Source organism: Bos mutus, chromosome 11 (assembly GCF_027580195.1).
Source record: "Bos mutus isolate GX-2022 chromosome 11, NWIPB_WYAK_1.1, whole genome shotgun sequence".
Lineage (NCBI taxonomy): Eukaryota > Metazoa > Chordata > Mammalia > Artiodactyla > Bovidae > Bos > Bos mutus.
Genome location: NC_091627.1, coordinates 31,505,498 through 31,524,480, shown reverse-complemented (window position 1 = coordinate 31,524,480; position 18,983 = coordinate 31,505,498). Strand labels below are relative to the sequence as shown.

Sequence of the window (18,983 nt, the reverse complement as noted above, 5' to 3'; positions counted from 1 at the left end):
TTCCAGGCAAGGATACTGGAGTGGGTTGCCATTTCCTTCTCCAGGGGATCTTCCCAACCCAGGGATCGAACCTGGGTCTCCTGCACTGCAGGCAGATTCTTTACCGACTGAGCTACAAGGGAATAGGTGTTTTTAAAAAGGTCTAATGTCAGGTGCGGTTTAATATATTTGATCCCTAATAAGTTATTGGGCTTCCCAGGTGGTCCTAGTGGTAAAGAACCCTCCTGCCAGTGCAGGAGACAGAAGAGACATGGGTTTGATTCCTGGGTTGGGATGATCCCCTGGAGGAGGAAATGGCAACCCACTCCAGTATTCTTGCCTGGAGAATCCCATGGACAGAGGAGCCTGACAGCTATGCTCTTGAATTTCCAACTTCTTGAACAATGGCAAATCAGTAACATCACTCCCAAATCATATGTTGTCATAGTAGCCTAAGAGCCACCAGTAAAACAGGCTTAAGAGACTCTGGAACTATTAATAAAAACAAAATAAACACATGAATAGCCTGAGTCATATGTCTGTGGCTATCTATATAGAACTTTCTAATGTTCTTATTATGGCAACAAAGCAAAATTAATTTTGATATGAAATAACATTATTTCTAAACATTGTATATAGTTACTTTGTTTATAGCTTAAATTTCCTTAGGAAAGTATTGGAAATAGTTATAAATTTCTATTTTAGCATTTTAATAAGTGCGAAGTATTTTAACAAGACTTTGCAAACAGAATGTTCTTTTAAAAGGAGATGTGACAATCCACAAGTAATATTATACTTAAAATGTTATGAAATAAAGGTTATTTGTGGTGGGAAGTCTCAAATTACTTCATATATTTAGAGGAAACATCAGTAAGCTGTCAGTTCTGTAGTTTACCATGGTTTAATAAAGACATTTCTTTAATAAGCTTGTTTTAAATGGAGTTTGTAGCAAAGAAAGAAATAATTGCTTATCACACTGTAAAAAATCGGTTTCACATCTTTGGAATGTTTCTTTACAAATAATTTTCACATTATTTGAACTTAAATATATATCCACAGAAACAAAAAAGCAAAAGATCTTCAAAAAGCTCTTTTTTCTCCCAGATATATTCAAGATTTTATAACTAGAATTGGATGAAACTTGTCTCACTATTAACACAAATATTAATCTAAACAGATATTAAATAGAATATTTTTATGTTTTAATATAATCTAATGAGAATACTTTTGAACTGTGGTGTTGGAGAAGACTCTTGAGAGTCCCTTGGACTGCAAGGAGATTCAACCAGTCCATTCTAAAGGAGATCAGTCCTGGGTGTTCATTGGAAGGACTGATGCTAAAGCTGAAACTCCAATACTTTGGCCACCTCATGCAACGAGTTGACTCATTGGAAAAGACTCTGATGCTGGGAGGGATTGGGGGCAGGAGGAGAAGGGGACAACAGAGGTTGAGGTGGCTGGATGGCATCACCGACTCGATGGACATGAGTTTGAGTAAATTCCGGGAGTTGGTGATGTACAGGGAGGCCTAGTGTGCTGTGATTCATGGGGTCGCAAAGAGTCAGACATGACTGAGCGACTGAACTGAACTGAATTGAATGAGAATACTAGAATTAAGGTGAAAGTTTTGAATTTTAAATGTTGATGGGACAAATAATGGATATCTTTATTCTCTGCTGTAGCTCACTCGTTGAGAAGATTGTCAAACTGTTCAAGATTAATAATGTACAAAATGCCCAAGAGTCCCAGAAATTGTCAGATCACATTTTTACAACAGTCACTGGATATGAGGGTTGGGTATTTTAGTTATGTGGAATGATTATTGTGAAATTATTTTCATTTTTTCAGTGTTTTTACAGTGTAGTGTAAGAGATGCAAAAGTCTTTTTGGAACTTAGAAAATTGCAGTAAAACATTTTACTGTATTCAGGAAAAGGATTTTGTTGATTTCAGAGAAAACTGATCTCACTCCTACTACCATATAAAGGTATATCAATTTTTCTTAAATATTTTGAGAATTCTAAACTAGAATTTGCTTTAGAATTTTTCATAATAATTCCTTTGCTTTCTGATGTGCTTCTCTCAAAGATGAGAGGCAGAATGTATTGACCTCAACATCCCATGTAACTATTTGAGCTTTTGTCATATTTTAGTAAGAAAAAGTTTTCCAGATTTGTGTGGTAGGGGGTAGTTTGTGGCCAAATAAGCTTGAAAACCACTACTTCATGTATCTATAATTATAATTATAATGACTGTCCCTGTGTTCTTGACACAGAAGTTCTGTCATAAAGAAACCTGTTTAACTTTGTTAAACCCAGCATTTTTCAAATGTATTTAATCTCAGAACCTTGCATATGTTTGTTTATAGCTGCATTATTAATGGTTAAAATGAGGAAGGAAAACAAATGCCCATCAATTGATAAATGATTAAACAAAATATACCTATTTTTATATTCATTATTTGGAATATTATTTGGACATAAAAAGGAATGAAGTACTAGTACCTACCACAACATGGGTGAATCTTGATAACTCATTGGTAAGTGAAAGAAGCCAGAAATAAAAGACCATGTATTATGTGATTTGATTTATATGAAATGTCCATAATAGGCAAATCCATAGAAACAGAAGGTAGGTTTGTAGTTGCCATGTGCTGGGGGTGGGGGTAACAGAGAATGATTACTAATGGATATGGTTTTTTGGCAGGGGGAACAGAGAAAGATTTCTTGCAGGACCATGCAAGGAGACAGGTGGCTTATGCCCCCAAACCCAAAACTCCCAGGCTTCTTTTTGAGATGATGAAAATGTTCTGCAAATAGATAGTGGTGATGGTTGCTTAACTCTGTAACTATTCCAAAAACCACTGAATTGTATAGTTTAAAAGGGTGAATTTTTCACATGTGAATTACATGTCAACAAAGCTGTTATTTTAAAAAATAACCATAAAAGAGGCTATAATAGCAACAACTAAGAAGTAAAGACTTAAAATAGGGCAGTAGTAGTAATAGAGAGGTAGGGCTTCCCTGATGGCTCAGATGGTAAAGAATCTGCCTGCAATGTGGGAGACCAGAGTTGCATCCCTGGGTTGGGAAGATCCCCTGAAGAAAGGAATGGCAACCCACTCCAGTATTCTTGGAATTCCATGGACAGAGGGGCCTGGCGAGCTGCAGTCCATGGGGTTGCAAATAGTCAGACAAACTGAGCGACTAACACTTTCACCAGGGAATGTAGGGGTTGAACTGAAGGGCTTGAAAGACTGATTTTTACTGCCAGGAATGCAAAGTCCCCAGGGCTTAAACCCTTAGGGGACAGGGCTGACGGATTCTTTGGTGTCTAGGTTTGCACTAGCAGCGTCTAGCTTCTCCAAGAGTGATGGAATTCTATAACATAGTAAGTAAAAACCTTTTAACAAAACTATTGCTTCTTCAGTCAGTTGTAAACAGGGATGGATAAAGCAGAGCATAAAATTGTGGCCTTGCCTTTATACTTTTCATAACTCAAAACATTTTTCATGCTGTCAATAGAATCTGCTGCCACTACTTATCAAGGTTATGTGTCCTGTGGGGGAAATAGGAGGACATGGTCCCTGCCTGTAGAGAGCGTAGTGTTATTGACCTGGAGTGATCCAGTCAAAGGCTGCGCTCACCTTTCATGAGGATAGATGCCGAAGGGACTTGCCAAGTGTTACCTAGAGGGCAGCAAAGCACAGGATTGTAAATTTTAGAAGATGACAACAGATTTTTGGGTTGTCTAATTTTTGCCATCATATGGAAAAGGCGGGCTTCTTGGTCCTCATTTTAGGTCCTCAAGTCCCCATTTAGCAGTTTGACCTTCTACTCCTTGGGTGACAAGGTCATGGTGTGCCCTCTGGGGTGGAGGATGGTGCAGCCAGTACCAGCATTGTTCTCCACTTTGCTTTACTCTCCCTGATTGGGGTTGGAAATCCTTAAGAGTTCACACAGAGTGAAGGCTCACAGGAGGAGTTTCAAATGAGCAGCAATAGTATCTTAGTCAGTGACCTTTTTTCTTCCCCTAACTCAAGTTTCCTGTGTGAAACCATAGTCTTCTATGGAGGAAGCCAGTGTGCTACAAGAATCTTACCGGCCATTTCAAAAAACAATTGCTTCTAAAGAGGACTGGATTCGGCACAGAGCTAAATGCCTATCATATTCACAGAATTCTCTGTTTTCTACACAGGTTTCTGAGGTAGCTTGGGAAAGAGGAAGGAGCCTTAGTCTTAGAGCCATAAGAGCCACACAGTTGCAGACAGCCTTGAGGAGGCAGTGTGATGTAGCACAACCTCTCTGGAGGCCTTCTGAGCGGAGTTTGAATACTGATGTGCCTTAGACTGACTCTGCATCATGTCTGGAACCTGTGGTCTCACTGTCAGCAGGGATAACCATCCTCTGTAGGACTGTGATGAGTGTCAAATATAATAGTGTATGGAGAATACCTGGGGTCTAACTGTTACTGCACAAGTCACTCAAGTTTTTTGAGATTGTTTCCTCTTAAAGAGTGAAGATGAAGCCCTATGCCTTTTTGGGTAATTGAGAGGATAACATGAGATAATGGATGCAATTATGTTATAAAATATATAATTAGAGAAGATCTTCACAAGGACCTTGGTAACCTATTCCAGAGTTTTGCACAAATAGATGTTTTCTTTTGTTGAACTAGAAGTTTTTCTTCTTTATTATTGTCTTTTTCATCTTCCTTGACCTTCCAAGAACATAGAGAAGTATTGGTGTTCATTAGTTTTATGAAAATCTTCATGTACAGAAAGATATAATCCATTCACTTCTAGCCTTTAGGTTTAAAAAAACAAAACAGTCTTGATTATTACTGGAAATCTATTTTCTTATTTATAATTCTTTGTTACATTGTTCTGAACCCTTTCTAATTTCTCCATTGTTTATGGTGTCCAAGATAGAAATGATCTTTGAGAATTTCTCAGGCTAAATATAGGGGAAAGATTATTTTCTGTCCTTCATTCCTCATTAAAAATATACATGTGTATCTATATCTTTATTATAAAAATAAGGTCATCACTTTATATACATTTTGGAAAAGAGAAAGAACATTGTCCACAATTCCATCAGCTCAGTGAATAGTAGTTTTATGACTATACATCTGGTCATTTTAATATACATATTTTACATATTTTTGTGTATATGTATATAGCTTATATATTATTATATACATATCTTATATAACAATAGTCATATACAAATATGAATCTCGCTCCCCTCCTTCTATAGGGCTTCCCTCATAGCTCAGTTGGTAAAGAATCCGCCTGTAATGCAGGATACCCTGGTTTGATTCCTGGGTTGGGAAGGCCCCCTGAAGAAGGGATAGGCTACCCACTCCAGTATTCTTGGGCTTCCCTTGTGGCTCAGCTGATAAAGAATCTGCCTGCAATGAGGGAGACCTGAGTTCAATCCCTGGGTTGGGAAGACCCTTGGAGAAGGGAAAGGCTACCCACTCCAGTATTCTGACCTGGAGGATGCCATGGATTATAAAGTCCATGGAGTCACAAAGAGTTGGACATGACTGAGCAAATTTCACTTTCACTTCCCCCTCTTCTAGTGTTTTCTAATTGTAGCTGCTGTCCAGTAGAATTACGAGGATTTGATGCTTTAAGTGCTCAGTATGGTGTCTGGCATATAGTTAGCATCAATAAATGAGAGCTAGTTGTTACATGACCTTTTCCATGGTTCACGTTATTTCCTGATGGATGCCCAGAAATGGATTTATGGGTCAGGTACTCTTTAGGCTCTTGATACATGTCATCAGCCATGCTACTTTCTAAGAGCCATTTTAGTTTATGAAGCCCTTGGTGCTACCCAGGAGTTTCACTGCTCTTCACACGCCCTCCTCATCCCTGCCTTTTTTTTTTAAGGTTTGGGAAGCTAATTTAGTAAGTAAAGATGTGACCTCATTATTTAAGTTTCATTATTTAATAATTATCAATGTTGAACTTTTTTATTATGTTTCCTCTTTGCAAGGTCTATTCATGACCTGTTTAACAGTTGGAATCACTTAACAGTTTCTAATTGAATCACACAGGTTTTTTAATAAAGATATTAATCCTTTGTTGTATGGACTACAAATATTTTTACTGTTTTCTTCTTTTTCAGCTTTGAATTTTTTAAAGTTCTCATGCACACACACACACACACACACACACTGTGATCCATTTCCTGTCTGTGACTGTCACAATAAATTTCCTCACCATCCATGCCAGGTCTGATGGTAAGAGACTCTCCCCATGGTTACATGGACACCTGATAAGCAGATATACATGTCTTTCATGGTAAATACACAGACTCTTCATAGACCCAGAGAAAATATTTCCTTTGATTTAGGCAAATAGAGTAGAGAAGGAATGAGGTAACAAACTATTGCTTGGTTTTTATAATGGATTATCATTTCAGCTCTTCATGATTGATATCTACCAGATATTCTCCATCCTTTCCTCTAGGACTGATGTTACTGAGGGACCAGGGCAGATATTTTTGGCAAGTGTATGGTCCACTCATCATAAGCTGTCAGCTGAGTTCTTTGAGGACTCCCAGATCCTCTATCCCAGCCCACCTTCTTCCGAATTTTTTTTTTTTCTTGCAAGGAGACTGTAGGTCTTGGTGAGATTTGGGGATTAAGGGTATGGGGTTCTTCATGTGAGTGAAATGCTGGTAAATCTGCCTTCTCCTACGAATCCATTAAATCTAAACGTTTTCCCTGTAAGAGAGGGAGCAATCCTGTCTGGTGCTCTATACTTTTGCCCTGGGCTTTGTATGGGTGTCCTTAGTAGAGCAAAGTCACTCTATTCAACAGATTAGAGAACAGCCTATGGTAGGACTGAAGAAGGCAGGGAGGCCACCCTGACTAGATTTTAGGATGGAAGGCACAGCTTGTTCTTCTGGAGGAGGTATTTTGTATCTCAGGCTGATGAAGTGGAGTTGCCATGTGGGTTTGGCACAGTCCTCCAAAAGGGTCTTGGGCACAAAAATCAGACCAGGGGAAAGCTAACCTTGAAGCTTTCAGTCGCACAGGTATAATAAGAGCACTTAGACTGGGGACTTCTCTGGTGGTCCAGTGGTTAAGATACCCTGCTCTCAGTGCAGAGGCCATGGGTTCAATCTCTGGTCAGGAAATTAAAGACCCCACATGCAGTACAGCCAAAAAAAAAAAAAAAAAAAGCATTTAAACTGAAGGGAGATCCTCAGAGTCAGTGCCAGAGTGTTTGCAAGTCCCTTTCAACTTTGACTTTAATTGTCCTTGATTCTTGACTTTCAGCTCTATACATTCCCTCGCTAAGGAGTCCTATCTTTTCTGATCACCAAGATCTGCATTTGAGTCTGTGGCAGAGCCCAGACAGCTGATAGGAGAGGCAACACAGGCCTGCACCGGGTTGCTCATCTTGGGGTCAAGGACGGTGGCACACAGAGGCATTCCATTGGCTTCCGAGTCTAGATCTATAAATATATTTATTATAATATAACAAGAACTTAACAATAAACATATACTATGTACAATACCATTACAGAGAACCCTGTTTTATATCATTCACAGAAATAGCCAGTTTTGCTCCAGTGTGATAGATGAGGAGAGAAACGGGATTTCAATGTCATCTGTGTTGAGTCTCGCTGACCACTAGCACCTCCTTTGGAGGCAGACGCTCACCAACGCTGACATCCGCCCTGCCCCAGGCAGTTAGACACTTGTGCTCCAGTCCTTGGGTTCACACTTGCACCCTGTTTGACATAAATACTTTAAATGACATACAACGTATGTAGTTTTGTGCTTATTACTTTTTTAAAAGAATAAATAATATTAAAAACTGCATAACGAAGCTTGGTATCTTGTCCAAGTGGGAGCCACCCTTGTAGTGCGAGAAGTTGATGCCCAACACTGGGACCTTGTGTCATCAAATACTGAAAGATGGAACGCGCGTCCTGTCCTTTTCTCCTTAGAAATGGTTTTCACGATGAGATGACGGCAAGTCGACTTCCCAGATATAAAAATGGTAAATGTGTATTTGGTACCAACTTCGACTCAACAGCGCAGCAGTGGCGGCCGCATCCTTCGTGCCCTGGAATGGAAACTGGTCACCGTGTGAGGTTTGAGGGTCTGAGGACTAGCGGGAAGGCCTTTCTCTGAGCCACGGGGTGGCCTCCCCTCAGGGCTCCCCTTGCTCAGGTTAAGATGCTACTAGAAGAGCGGTTCCGCTCTCACCCGTCAGGTTTTGCCTGTCATGGCTCGTCTGAGAAGGCTGTCCCCATCCTGAGAGCTCTTTGTGGCAGGTGCCTTAATATATAGCTATAAATATCAAAAATAGTCTCCTGTGCTTTGTAGACATGTATTCTCCCCCCTTCCCTTCCAGCCTGGCCCGGGTCCTCAGCTTTACCTCATGGAGGGAGCTGGCCTGGTGTTGAGAGCCAGAATCGGTTACCTTCGGAACAGTCATCTTTCCTTGACAATGCCTCCATGAGGCATGGCTTTTACAGGGCTGTCTGGGAGTTACTTTTTCTAAAAATAAAATGGGGGCTTTCACCACCCCAGCCCCCCAGGAGAGATCCTCTATTCTGCACATAGAAAAATTGGAGCAAATGCCCCACTCTGGCACTACCTACAAAGAGCTTTGGGAATTCCCACATTATCCCTCTTGAGGCCGCCTCCTTCTCTCGGTACTTAAAAATAGCCTTTTTGTTTATCAAGAAAATGCCTTGGAAATCTAAATAATTCATATTGGATAAGAGAAAGCTAGCACAATCACCTTGTCCTTCTCCAGCAAAAACATGGTAGAAAACCCTGTGAAGGGACAGACGGCTGTCCCCAGCTCTCCCCACAGTGGCCCTGCCCCAGTCACATCAGGCTCCACGTGGTGGCTGGACTTATCGACCCAGTAGGGACTGGTGGCCTCCTTGGCCTCATGTCCCCATAACGTAGTATTGTCCCTTGTTTTCCCTTGGCCACTGAAAGTGTAGATTTGTTAAAAACAAAAGTAGGAATCAAAGTGGTAAGGACACTTTGATCTTATTCCAAAAGAGCCTGACGTCTAATATTGTCAGAGGATGACTGATCTATGGTTGGCTGGGGTTCAAGCTTGCTCTGCAGGAAGGAAAAGACAGCTGCTCTCTCCCAGGTGGAAAGTTATGTGAGACTCCATTGCATGGGGCCAAGCGAGTGCCTCCGTTCAGAGCAAGTGCCCCTGCAGGAGCGCTGAGGCCTGGCTCGCTCACTGGGAGGGTTGTGGTTCCTGCTGCCTGGAGGCCACTCCTTCTTGTCCCCCCAAAGGCGAGGATGATTTCCTACATTCAATGTAGAGAGTATTCAAAATGTCCAGCGCAGTGAGTTCCTTGATTGGGTTGGTCGGCCTCTTATCGGTGTTGCTGAAAGTCGATCTTTGTGAGTAGCATTTGCCTCACCAGACGTGTCCACAGTCTTGGTGTGGGCTTTCCGCTGATGTCAGCCGCTTTGGATATATTTCTTTATTACGACACAGCCGTGTCTGAACACAGGGCAGGGCATGTGGGGGAGGAGGGTCCACGTGTTGGTTGCAGGCTCATAGGCTTCCATGTTGCCCAGGGCTGGCCCCTCACTGCTAACAATGCCTCCGGTTGCATAAATCTTGCCGTCAAGCACCACGGCGCTGTCAGAGAAAGCAGGGAGAGACTTAGCCATTGGGGATCCCCCCTGGGACCAGGAGACAGAGCCCTGTCCTGTTGCTGGCTGCCTCTCCCCTTTTGCAAAAGTACTATGGGATCTTGAGGACTTCCCTGGTTGTCCAGTAGATAAGGCTTCATGCTCCCAAATGTGGGGGACCCAGTTTCAATCCCTGGCCAGGGAACTAGATTCCACATACTGCAACTGAAGACCCTGCATGACTCAAGGAAGACTGAAGATCCTTACATGCTGCAAGTAAGACCCAGTGCAGCCAAGTAAATAAGTAAAAATAAATTTTAAGAAGAAAAAAGTCCTATGGGATCTTGCTGCTCTTCTTTGCCCTCTGACCTAAGCTGGTATAAGAAAAACACCTCTCTTCCAGGACCAATCAGGATGCCACGCTATACTACCCTCCGGCTGCGGGTGACACTGATGCCTACTGGGCAGCCCGGGGCCTGTGCATCTGACTCAGATTGGCTGGGAGACTCTATGTACAGGTGCTCAGCTGAGGTCACGGGTCTCTACACAGCATCTTGGTGTTGCCAGGACAGAGCTTTCCTACCACTCAAGTCCAGCTGGAAACATGACTCACCAGAATGGTAGTAGACAGGGTGTAAGGAGCTAAACCATAACTGAGTATGGGCTACTCGAACAGGAATTTCACCCTGGCCGAGGGGCTCAGAGCCAAAGCTTGCTGCTGTGATTTCTTCACACATGTGACCTTGTGCTGCTGCCTGCACGTGGCCACCAGGGCCTAGTGTGCTCCCAACATCACCATGGCGGCCCGGGTGCCTACCCTGTGGCACACTCACTGGCTGGGTCCTGCTGTCTCGGGCGGCTCCTTGCTCTTCCGCACTGAATCCCTTACTGTGGATCTCAGCTACCCCTTCACACAGATGGCCACCCCTGTGCTTCCAGTCCGAGTTCCCTCATCTCAGTTAATGGCTGTTTCTCTTGGCCATCCCCTGACATTGAGCAGATGCGCTTCCTAAGTCACCACCCATTTCTGAAAGCCTGAGAGCCTTGACACAACCTGTGTGTCTAGATTTCTTCCCAGATTCTGGAGCTCCCAGCCTTCTCTCTCACAGCTCCGTGCGGTCTGGGCCCTTCACACTTCTCCCCCTGTGGCATATCCTGACCTTGCTTCCAGTGTAAGACTCAGCTTAAATCTCCCCTCAGGCGTCATCTCTCCACACTCACTTTTACTCTCCAGTGAGGCATGGGAGTCCCCTCACCCACAAGGGGTGCCCACACCCTGACTGTCTTGATCACAGGACAATATTGTCAGAGTTACCATGGACATGGCCATCACGTAGGATGTGAAAGAGGGCTCAAGAACTGTGACATCATCATATTAACAGGAACTAGGCACTCATCTGGTCCAAGGGCCCATTTATAGCTAGAACTTCCCCAGAGAGAGGACGTTTTTTCCCTGAGGTCACATAACATGTTACTAGTGGATCGTCACTTTCCTGGCCATGCCAACAAACAGCGGGCACTCAGTAAATGCTTTTCCCACACTGAGGGCCAGGGGTCACCTCTAGGAGTCTTCAGGAAGGCTTTGTATGGAAAGGCTGCAAATGGAGTCTCTGGGACCCCTTTAGTTTCCTTATTCCTCTCAGTCTGGGGAAGGATGGGGCTGGAAGAGCACAGTGTGCACCTCACTGCCCAGAGTGGTTAAGGTTTGGGACCAGAGCATCCTAGGAACCAGGCCACACTCTGACCTCTACCTCTCTCTTCCTGCGGGGTGGTCTGGTCTGGGTGTGTTTCTGCCCAGGCAGCTTCGGGGCTCCAGAGCAGCCGTGCCTTGTGCCTCACTGGGTCCAGCTCCAAAGATCCATCAGGATCATACGTGTCGTCAGGGCATAAACCACCGTCATCCCATGTAGGGTATCCATAGCTTGGGGTGAGCACTACCTCTCATCTGTGACCCAGCAGGCAGGCCTGAGGAGGGAAAACCTCACAACACCACCCTCTCCTCTCGCTGAGAGAAGGTGAGGCCTTAAGGACCCAGGGCTCTTGGAAGCCTTTCCTGTGCAGCTTTGATGTGGGGTGGTCTGCTGGAGCCCAAGGGTTGGGCTTCTGGGCCAGGGGCTGCCCTGGGGTGCTTTTCGCTCTGCTCTGCATGAACACCCACACCCACGGTGCTGCTTTGGCCTGGGCACCGCCTTGGTCACAGGATGGTGGTCCGTCATCTGCACCAACCCCTCCTGCTGTCCCTCCCCCTGACTTCCTTGCTTCCCGCCCCCTCACCTGCAGAACTGGCGAGAGTGATTCATGTTGGGGCCGGCCTTGATGTTCCCTTTGTCTGGGTCGTAGATGGTGGTGGCTCTGGCATAAGCCCCACCCAGGATGAAAACGAAGCCATTGAGGGTGACGGCCGGAGCGTACTTGTTATCTGCCGGGAGAGCAGGGCAAGGGACAGGTCAGGGTCCTCTGCTCGGCCTGCAGAGACCTTCAGCATCACTGGGTAGCCTGAGGACTGAGCTGGGGCCAGGAAGCTCCTGGCACGGGCCAATTGGCCCTTTGTCTGGGTAGCGGGAGCTGCAGCTGCACCTAGGCTGGGGGTTCACCTCCCCACATTCCCCTTCTGCCCCCCAGCCCAGACTTGGGTCTGCAGAACCCTTGGGCTCAGCTGGATATCTGGGCTTGGGATAGTGAGACTGAGTAAATCAATGGGGTGGGGCTGCTGCCCTGGTCTTGGGCCGAGGAGACAATTGGTTCTCACCAATCATCGGGGACTCGATGAAACTCCATGTGTTGGTCTGTGGGACGTAAGATTGGAGGACGCCCGCAGCTCGGCCTGCCTCGTTCACGCCCCCAAACACATAGATCTTCCCACCACACACGGTGGCTGCTGCTGAGTGCACTGCCTTGGGCAGAGGGGCTACCGCCTCCCATTGGTTGGTGATGGTGTCGTACCTGTTGAGAGAGGAGAATAGGCGCCCAGAATCAGAGATGGGCCTCGTGCAGGGCAGGGGCCCCAACCAAGGCAGCAGACATGGGGGAGCTCCACCGTCTTCTTTCTGCCCTGGGTGTAACTGGAGATCACAGAGTTAGGGGCACTTGGGGTGAGTCACTCAAGACCACCCAGAATTTTGCCCAACCCAGCCCTCTCTGCCTTCCTCCTGAACCTCAGGGAGCTCTTGTCTATCTGCTGAAACCTCTGTGCAGACTTTTATCTTCCTTCCTTTACTCACACTGGGCTCCCCAGCTTCCAGGCCCGCAGTCCTCTCTGTCCAGCTCAGTCCTGCTCTTTTCTTCTCCAGTCCTGCACTGGGCATCTCCCATGGACTGAAATATACCCACCTGTGACCTGATGCTGGGAGGGATTGGGGGCAGGAGGAGAAGGGGACAACAGAGAATAAGATGGCTGGATGGCATCACCGACTCGATGGACATGAGTTTGAGTAAACTCCGGGAGTTGGTGTTGGACAGGGAGGCCTGGTGTGCTGCAATTCATGGGGTCGCAAAGAGTCGGACACGACTGAGCGACTGAACTGAACTGATGGACTGAAAACTGGGGAAATAGTGGCCTGGCCCAAAGAAGAACGTGGGAATAGAAGGAGAGGTGAACTGAGACAGTGCAGCGTGAATCACTGTCTTAGTTTGGGGAGTTGCCTAGGATGCCTCAGGGTGTCTGGGCAGAGGGGGCACTACTCATAGGATAGGCAACCAAAGTTGGGAAGGTTTGGGAAGGAGGATGAGTTTGTCTTTTCTTCCCGAGGAGTTTAAAGTATCTGCGGGTAGGAATTTGGGGATGTGCAGGGGCAGTCAGTATTTTGGTCTGGATTAAATATTCAGCTTTGGGATCATCAGCATGTAGATGGAAATTGAAGGCAAGGGGGTTCACAGGGAATATGTGTGGTGAAGATGGGCTGAGGACACTGGGGAGATGCCAGCCTATAGAGGGGAGCTGAGAGGGGTCTGAGAGGAGTGGTGGTGTGACAGGAGACAAAGCTGCAGCATGGCGGATGTGATGGGAGGTCAGGAAGTCCCCAGCAGGTCACTGGTGGTGTGTCGAGGGCACATGATGTGAAACAGGAAGTGCAGGGTTATTTGTGTATGGAGGAGGAAGTGGGAAGCCAGGCAGTGGAAATGGCTGGTGGAGACATCTCTTGGGTGAAAATTCGCTGGGAAGATGGGCCAAGAATGTGGGACTTAGAAGGGACTGCTAAGAGGTATTGTCCGTGATATGCTGATAAACTGTAAAAACCAGGGAAGAAAGTCCTGGTGTGTAGCCTTTGCTGATTTCTGTGATGTAAATTCATGACTGATTTCAGGCTACCAATAGGACATCACTGACTGTGAGGCTGGGAAGAAAGACCGAGAAGCACCCCAGGACACAGAATCTCCTTCACATACAGAGGCAGTGGACACATAGAGTACAGGCAGCGGTAAAATGGAGTAAAAAATTAGATAGTGGTGAGTTTTGAGTATGAATTGCCTTTGTTTTTAAATTAGTTCTAAGTTTATAAGACAAGTTTTATTTTTTTATTTTATTTATTTGCCACATGGCTTGTGGGTTTGCGGGATCTTAGTTCCCTGACCAGGGATTGAACCTGTGCCCTCAGCAGTGAAAACATGGAGTCCTAACAACTGGACCACCAGGGAATTCCCTATATGACTTAATTTTTAATAATATTTGTAGCTAACAATTGACATGCAGAGTTCCTGAAGATTTAAGCATGGGCTCCCATGAACCAGTATGAACCAGCTCCAGCACAGCACAGGTTTTGTTTTACTTTTGGAGGGGAGGTTTGATTGTGTCTACATGCTAATAGGAAGGAGCCAAGTGGATAATGAAAGATGAGTTATATATGAGAAAAAGGGGAGAGCTGGTGATCAGGGGCTCCTGGCACCTGGATGCAGATTGGATCCACAATGGAAAGGAAAGTGGTGGCCATTTAGGCATGAGGGAGGAAGTCAAGGATGGCATGAGTGTCAAGGTAGACGCAAGAGTGATGGCAGGAAGAGGATAGAGTTCTTGATTGATGGCTCCAATTTCTCTGTGAAGCAGGAGTAAAGTATTGAAGGAGTCTGCAGGGTAAGAGCCTTGAGGGGAGAAATGAAGGTGGGAGACACACGCTGTCGAGAGTGGGAGAAGCGGTTGACAAGGGACACTCGAAAAGATGCCCTGTACTGTGAAGATCCAGTAGAGACTGGAAGATTTCAATTCATAGTGGAGCCAGTCTCCAAGATCATGGGATTTTCTCATGCAATCAGCCCTAGGGGGCAGGTGTGGAGATGGTAAAGGGTTGGACTGAACAGATCTGCAGGATGTGTGGTGCAGGACAAAGTGGCAAAGTCAGAGGATGGAGACGTGATGGAATGTGAGTTCCAGGCAGGACGGGGGAAACCATGAGAACAGGTAGCAGCTGATGGCAAGAGTAGACTTGGTGTTGAGCAGACTGGCCACTGAACTGGGATTGGTGAGGTTTTTCTTCCTGGGGAAGCTGTGTCTGTCCGTTGTTCCCTGAGGGCTGCTCTCACAAGCATTCTCTCTGGATCTTTCATTCACAGCTCACAGTTCACTGTGCTTTGGAGGTCTCTGGACCCAGGGCGGGACCTCCATCGTGGGCTTGCTGCACCGCCACATGGGATTCCCCCAGGACACCTTTCCTGGGAGGCACACTTTTCCTGTGAGCCTCCTGGGGGCACGAGTCATTGCACAGTCACAGCTCTGTGACCCAGGAAGACAGTCCTTCCTCCAGGTGTCCCTGGCTGTGGAGACATCCAGCTTGCACAGACTTCGGGATTTGAGAAGAGGCTCCAGCACCTTGAAGGGCAGCAGGAGCTGATTCAACGAAGGCCCAAACGAACGATATGTGGCTAATGGGAGATGGAATAAATAGGAGATATGCCTTTTGGGACAGTGTCAGAAGTTTGGATATCTGTTTTTTAAGTCAATGTGGCAGAGATCCAAAGAGCTCCTGCATAAGGAGCTGGGAGACAGTGGAAGGTTATGTGGCTGTTAGTCTTCAGGCTTTCGGTACAATGGCACCTTCCGCCAAACGCAATGTTCTCGTTATTCCAGGTGGCTGATTGCCAAGCCACCAGCCCTCCATCAACTCAATCTGTCAGCTTCCTGCTTGGGAAGGATATGCTAATGACATGCAAATAACCCCGCGGAGTGAGGCACTCCGCTATCATTTATCCAGTAACCACAGCTACTGCAATATATGGCCATAAAGTATTAGACCCGGTTATTTATATAATGATATAATACAGGTTTGTCTATGACACTGTTGTTTTAATCTATAATTATATAATCTTGCTCGAGTCCTGTAATGCCGTAATGTAATGTAATTATCATGTGCCATACATCTCATTCATTATCGATAGAAGAGCGATTTGTACCATTAGTGCTTCCTGGGGAACAAAGTGTCTTCATGTCTGTCCCCGTTCCCCTGACCCTCCTGTCACCCAGAAGTTTCCGTCATCGCCACTGTGTGAAGATTGACCAAAGGAGATCCAGCTCTGTTCCCTGGGAAGCTGTGGGCATCCCTCCATGTACCCTCCTCCCAGGGGTCTTCAGGTCTGCATCCTGTCCCTACAAGGACAGTTGACAGATACCAGTGGGCTGGGGAAGGGGCTCAGGGCACCATGCCCTGGACTGCTCCTCGATCTCCGGGGGTCCCAGGGGGGTCTTGTTCCTTCTGTGCCCCAGCTGATGTTTCATAGCAGAACAAAGGCTGAGCCAGCCACCAAGGCAGTCTGATATCGGCTGCTCCCGAGCATTGGAGCACTGCTCCTGGGCCCGATGGGAGTGGAGCCTGTCCCCGCTCTTGGTGCATTTGATCCTTGAACAAATCCCTGTATTTATCAACAAGTATAAGTTTGCAAAATGAGTAATCAGCATCTTAGGAGATTAAAAATAGCTGACAAAAGCAAGACAGGATGACAGATCTAGCTCAGTTTACTCCTACATAGAAAATGTCTCCTTTTCATGTGTTTATAGTGGATGACAAACGACTGGAAGCTGGTGCTTCCGGAAAGCTTGGGGCTTGATGGGCGTGCAGTGGGTCCCACAGAAGGCTGTCAGCACCAGGGCTGACCCAGGTTCAACAGCAGTATTAATATCTTCATATTAATGGGATTCCCCATTATCTCCAAATCAATATGACAATTAAATGTTACTGAGCCATCTCTGGGCTCCACTTGGGGGAGTTAAAAGCCCACAGTGAACATCCAGAACCTGTGTCACTCTGAATCTGTCTCTGCTGTAACATTTGTCAAATGTCCAATTAGCCACCAAGGGGAAAAAGACAAATTGAGGGGTTTGTGTGACTCCACAAGCAATAAGCTGTCACAGGGGGGAAGATGTGCTTTCCGTGGGAGTCAATGTTGTAGGCCAGGATGGTGGGCTAGGCTGTGGGATCCTGTGAGTGTGCTCAGTCATGTCCAACTCTTTGCAACCCTTTGGACTGTAGCCCTTAGGCTCCTCTGTCCATGGGATTCTCCAAGCAAGAATACTGGAGTGGGTTGCCATGCTCTCCTCCAGGGGATCTTCCTGACTAAGGGATCAAACCCAAGTCTCCTGAGGCTCTTGCATTGCAGACAGACTTTACCTGCTGAGCTGTTTTAGAAGCCCCTAGGGTGTGGGAAGAACATGGGAAAGGACTCCAGTAATCTTAGCTGTGAACCCCCTGGGCTGAAACTGGAGGCCAGCTCAGACAAACTTGCCACTCTCTAGGTCACTAGATCCTGGGAAAGCAGGTCTGCACTGCTGACTGCTGCTGACTCACAAAGCTGCTGGAGCTCTTCCTGCAGCTTCTCTCCAAGGTATCTGTTGCTCAAAGACAAAGACTATTTCTACCCGGAAAAATGCCCTCCTCTGGCCTCTGGCCCTCCTGCCTGTGCCAGATCCCTGTTCTAGGTGAGGCCAGATTTGAGGAAGCCAGCCCAGGACTTCCAGCAGAGGGCAGGCTTTATACACACGACTTCTGTAGAGAGTTCTAGAGAATTGGCCAGGCCTGTGTGCAGTGACCCTTTCCTGTGTTATTACTACAAGCAGATTTCCCAGGATGTGTGGGATGGAGGGAGGAAGGGAGTGTCCCTGGGGTGTCACCTCCGCTTGGTAGGGACATGGCAGTCACATTTGGATGATGGTTCCAGCTTAGCCCTGCATACATGCTCAGTCATGTCTGACTGTTTGTGACCCTATGGATGGTAGCCCACCAGGCTCCACTGTCCATAGCATTCTCCAGGCAAGAACACTGGAGTGGCTTGCCATGTCCTCCTCCAGGGGATCTTCCTGATCCGGAGACTGAACTTGCATCTGCCTGTGTCTCCTGCAGGCAGGATATTGTGTGCTATAGGCGGATTCTTTACCCACTGAGCCACCTGGGAAGCCCCTCGCTTAGCCCGACATCCCAGCACATCTCTGGGCTGCTGCTTCCAGTCCTAGTAAGCTCCCTAATTGCCTGGTCAGGACAGCAGCAGGCCCACCCTGAGCTTTTTCACCACTGGATCTCATGCCTCCAGCTTGTTTGTCCCCCTGATTGGGACAAGAGTGCCCTGTCTCGGTGACTGGGCAGCTTGTCACTCTTCCTGCTTCCACCCTACCATCCCGATTCTTCTCCCTCTGCTGGGCAGGAAGAGCCTGGACAATGGCCTTTAAATGTCCAGCCTCCAGTGGGTCTTAATTGGGTAGGGGTTGAGGAGGAGAAGCAATGTGCATTTTAACTCTTGGGGGACATTAGAGGATGCCCATGTCATGACCTTGGCCTCATTACCTCTCCACGTGGTCCACGTTGCCTGCCACGCCGAGTCCCCCGAGGGTGTAAATCTTCCCGTCGTATACAAGGCTGTTGTGCCGACAGCGGGGGACCGTCATCCTGGAGACGAGGTTCCAGTTATCGAGCAGGGACATGTAGCACCAGACATCGGCCAGCGTCACCCCTGATTCCATCCCACCTGTGGGCAGTACGGGAGGGAGGTCCAGAGAGTGGGCAGGGAGTGAGGAAAGGCCCATGGCCGGGGGGCCCAGCCCCGGGGGCAGGAGGAGGCTTCACGTGCAAAGTGGACACTTCTGGGCCTTGTGTCTTCCTTAGCCATGGTGTGGGGAGAGGACCCCCGGGGAAGTCTGTGCCCTGTGCCCAGCCCAGCCCTGAGGGGGCCTCACCTGAGAGGTAGATGTTGTCCCCGGCACTCACTACACTGAAGAACTCGCGGTCATAGAAAGGCAGTGAGGCCAGCGGGTACCACTTGTTGTTCTGTGGGTTCCAGCAGGTGACAGCCACCAGCGAGCGCTGGGTCATCCCCACCATCTGACGGCCCCCCACCAAAACGATGACCTCGGCCACACCTGCAGGGACACGGAGGGGCACCCTTGGG

At 46.9% G+C, this 18,983-nt stretch overlaps 2 protein-coding genes across 10 annotated transcripts in view; one reads left to right on the top strand and one right to left on the bottom strand.

Moving 5' to 3' along the window:
• ATAD2B (ATPase family AAA domain containing 2B) overlaps positions 1-15,673 on the top strand; it is a 156,866-nt gene extending 141,193 nt beyond the window's left edge. Inside the window, exon 29 of one of the 4 annotated variants that reach the window (XM_070379174.1) lies at positions 15,168-15,673. In XM_070379174.1, coding sequence (XP_070235275.1) covers positions 15,168-15,290 — 123 coding nt within the window. In that variant the 3' untranslated portion in view covers positions 15,291-15,673. Of the gene's footprint in view, positions 1-7,550; positions 7,685-7,951; positions 8,089-15,167 lie in introns of those variants that run through there. The other 3 variants (XM_070379175.1, XM_070379179.1, XM_070379180.1) reach the window with 3 other exon arrangements.
• KLHL29 (kelch like family member 29) overlaps positions 7,447-18,983 on the bottom strand; it is a 331,409-nt gene continuing 319,872 nt past the window's right edge. For all 6 annotated transcript variants that reach the window (XM_005895660.3, XM_070379185.1, XM_070379182.1 and 3 more), the window contains 5 exons: positions 18,772-18,954; positions 18,383-18,563; positions 12,373-12,566; positions 11,898-12,042; positions 7,447-9,630 (listed from right to left, as the gene is read on the bottom strand). In XM_005895660.3, coding sequence (XP_005895722.2) covers positions 9,447-9,630; positions 11,898-12,042; positions 12,373-12,566; positions 18,383-18,563; positions 18,772-18,954 — 887 coding nt within the window. In that variant the 3' untranslated portion in view covers positions 7,447-9,446. The remainder of the gene's footprint in view (positions 9,631-11,897; positions 12,043-12,372; positions 12,567-18,382; positions 18,564-18,771; positions 18,955-18,983) is intronic.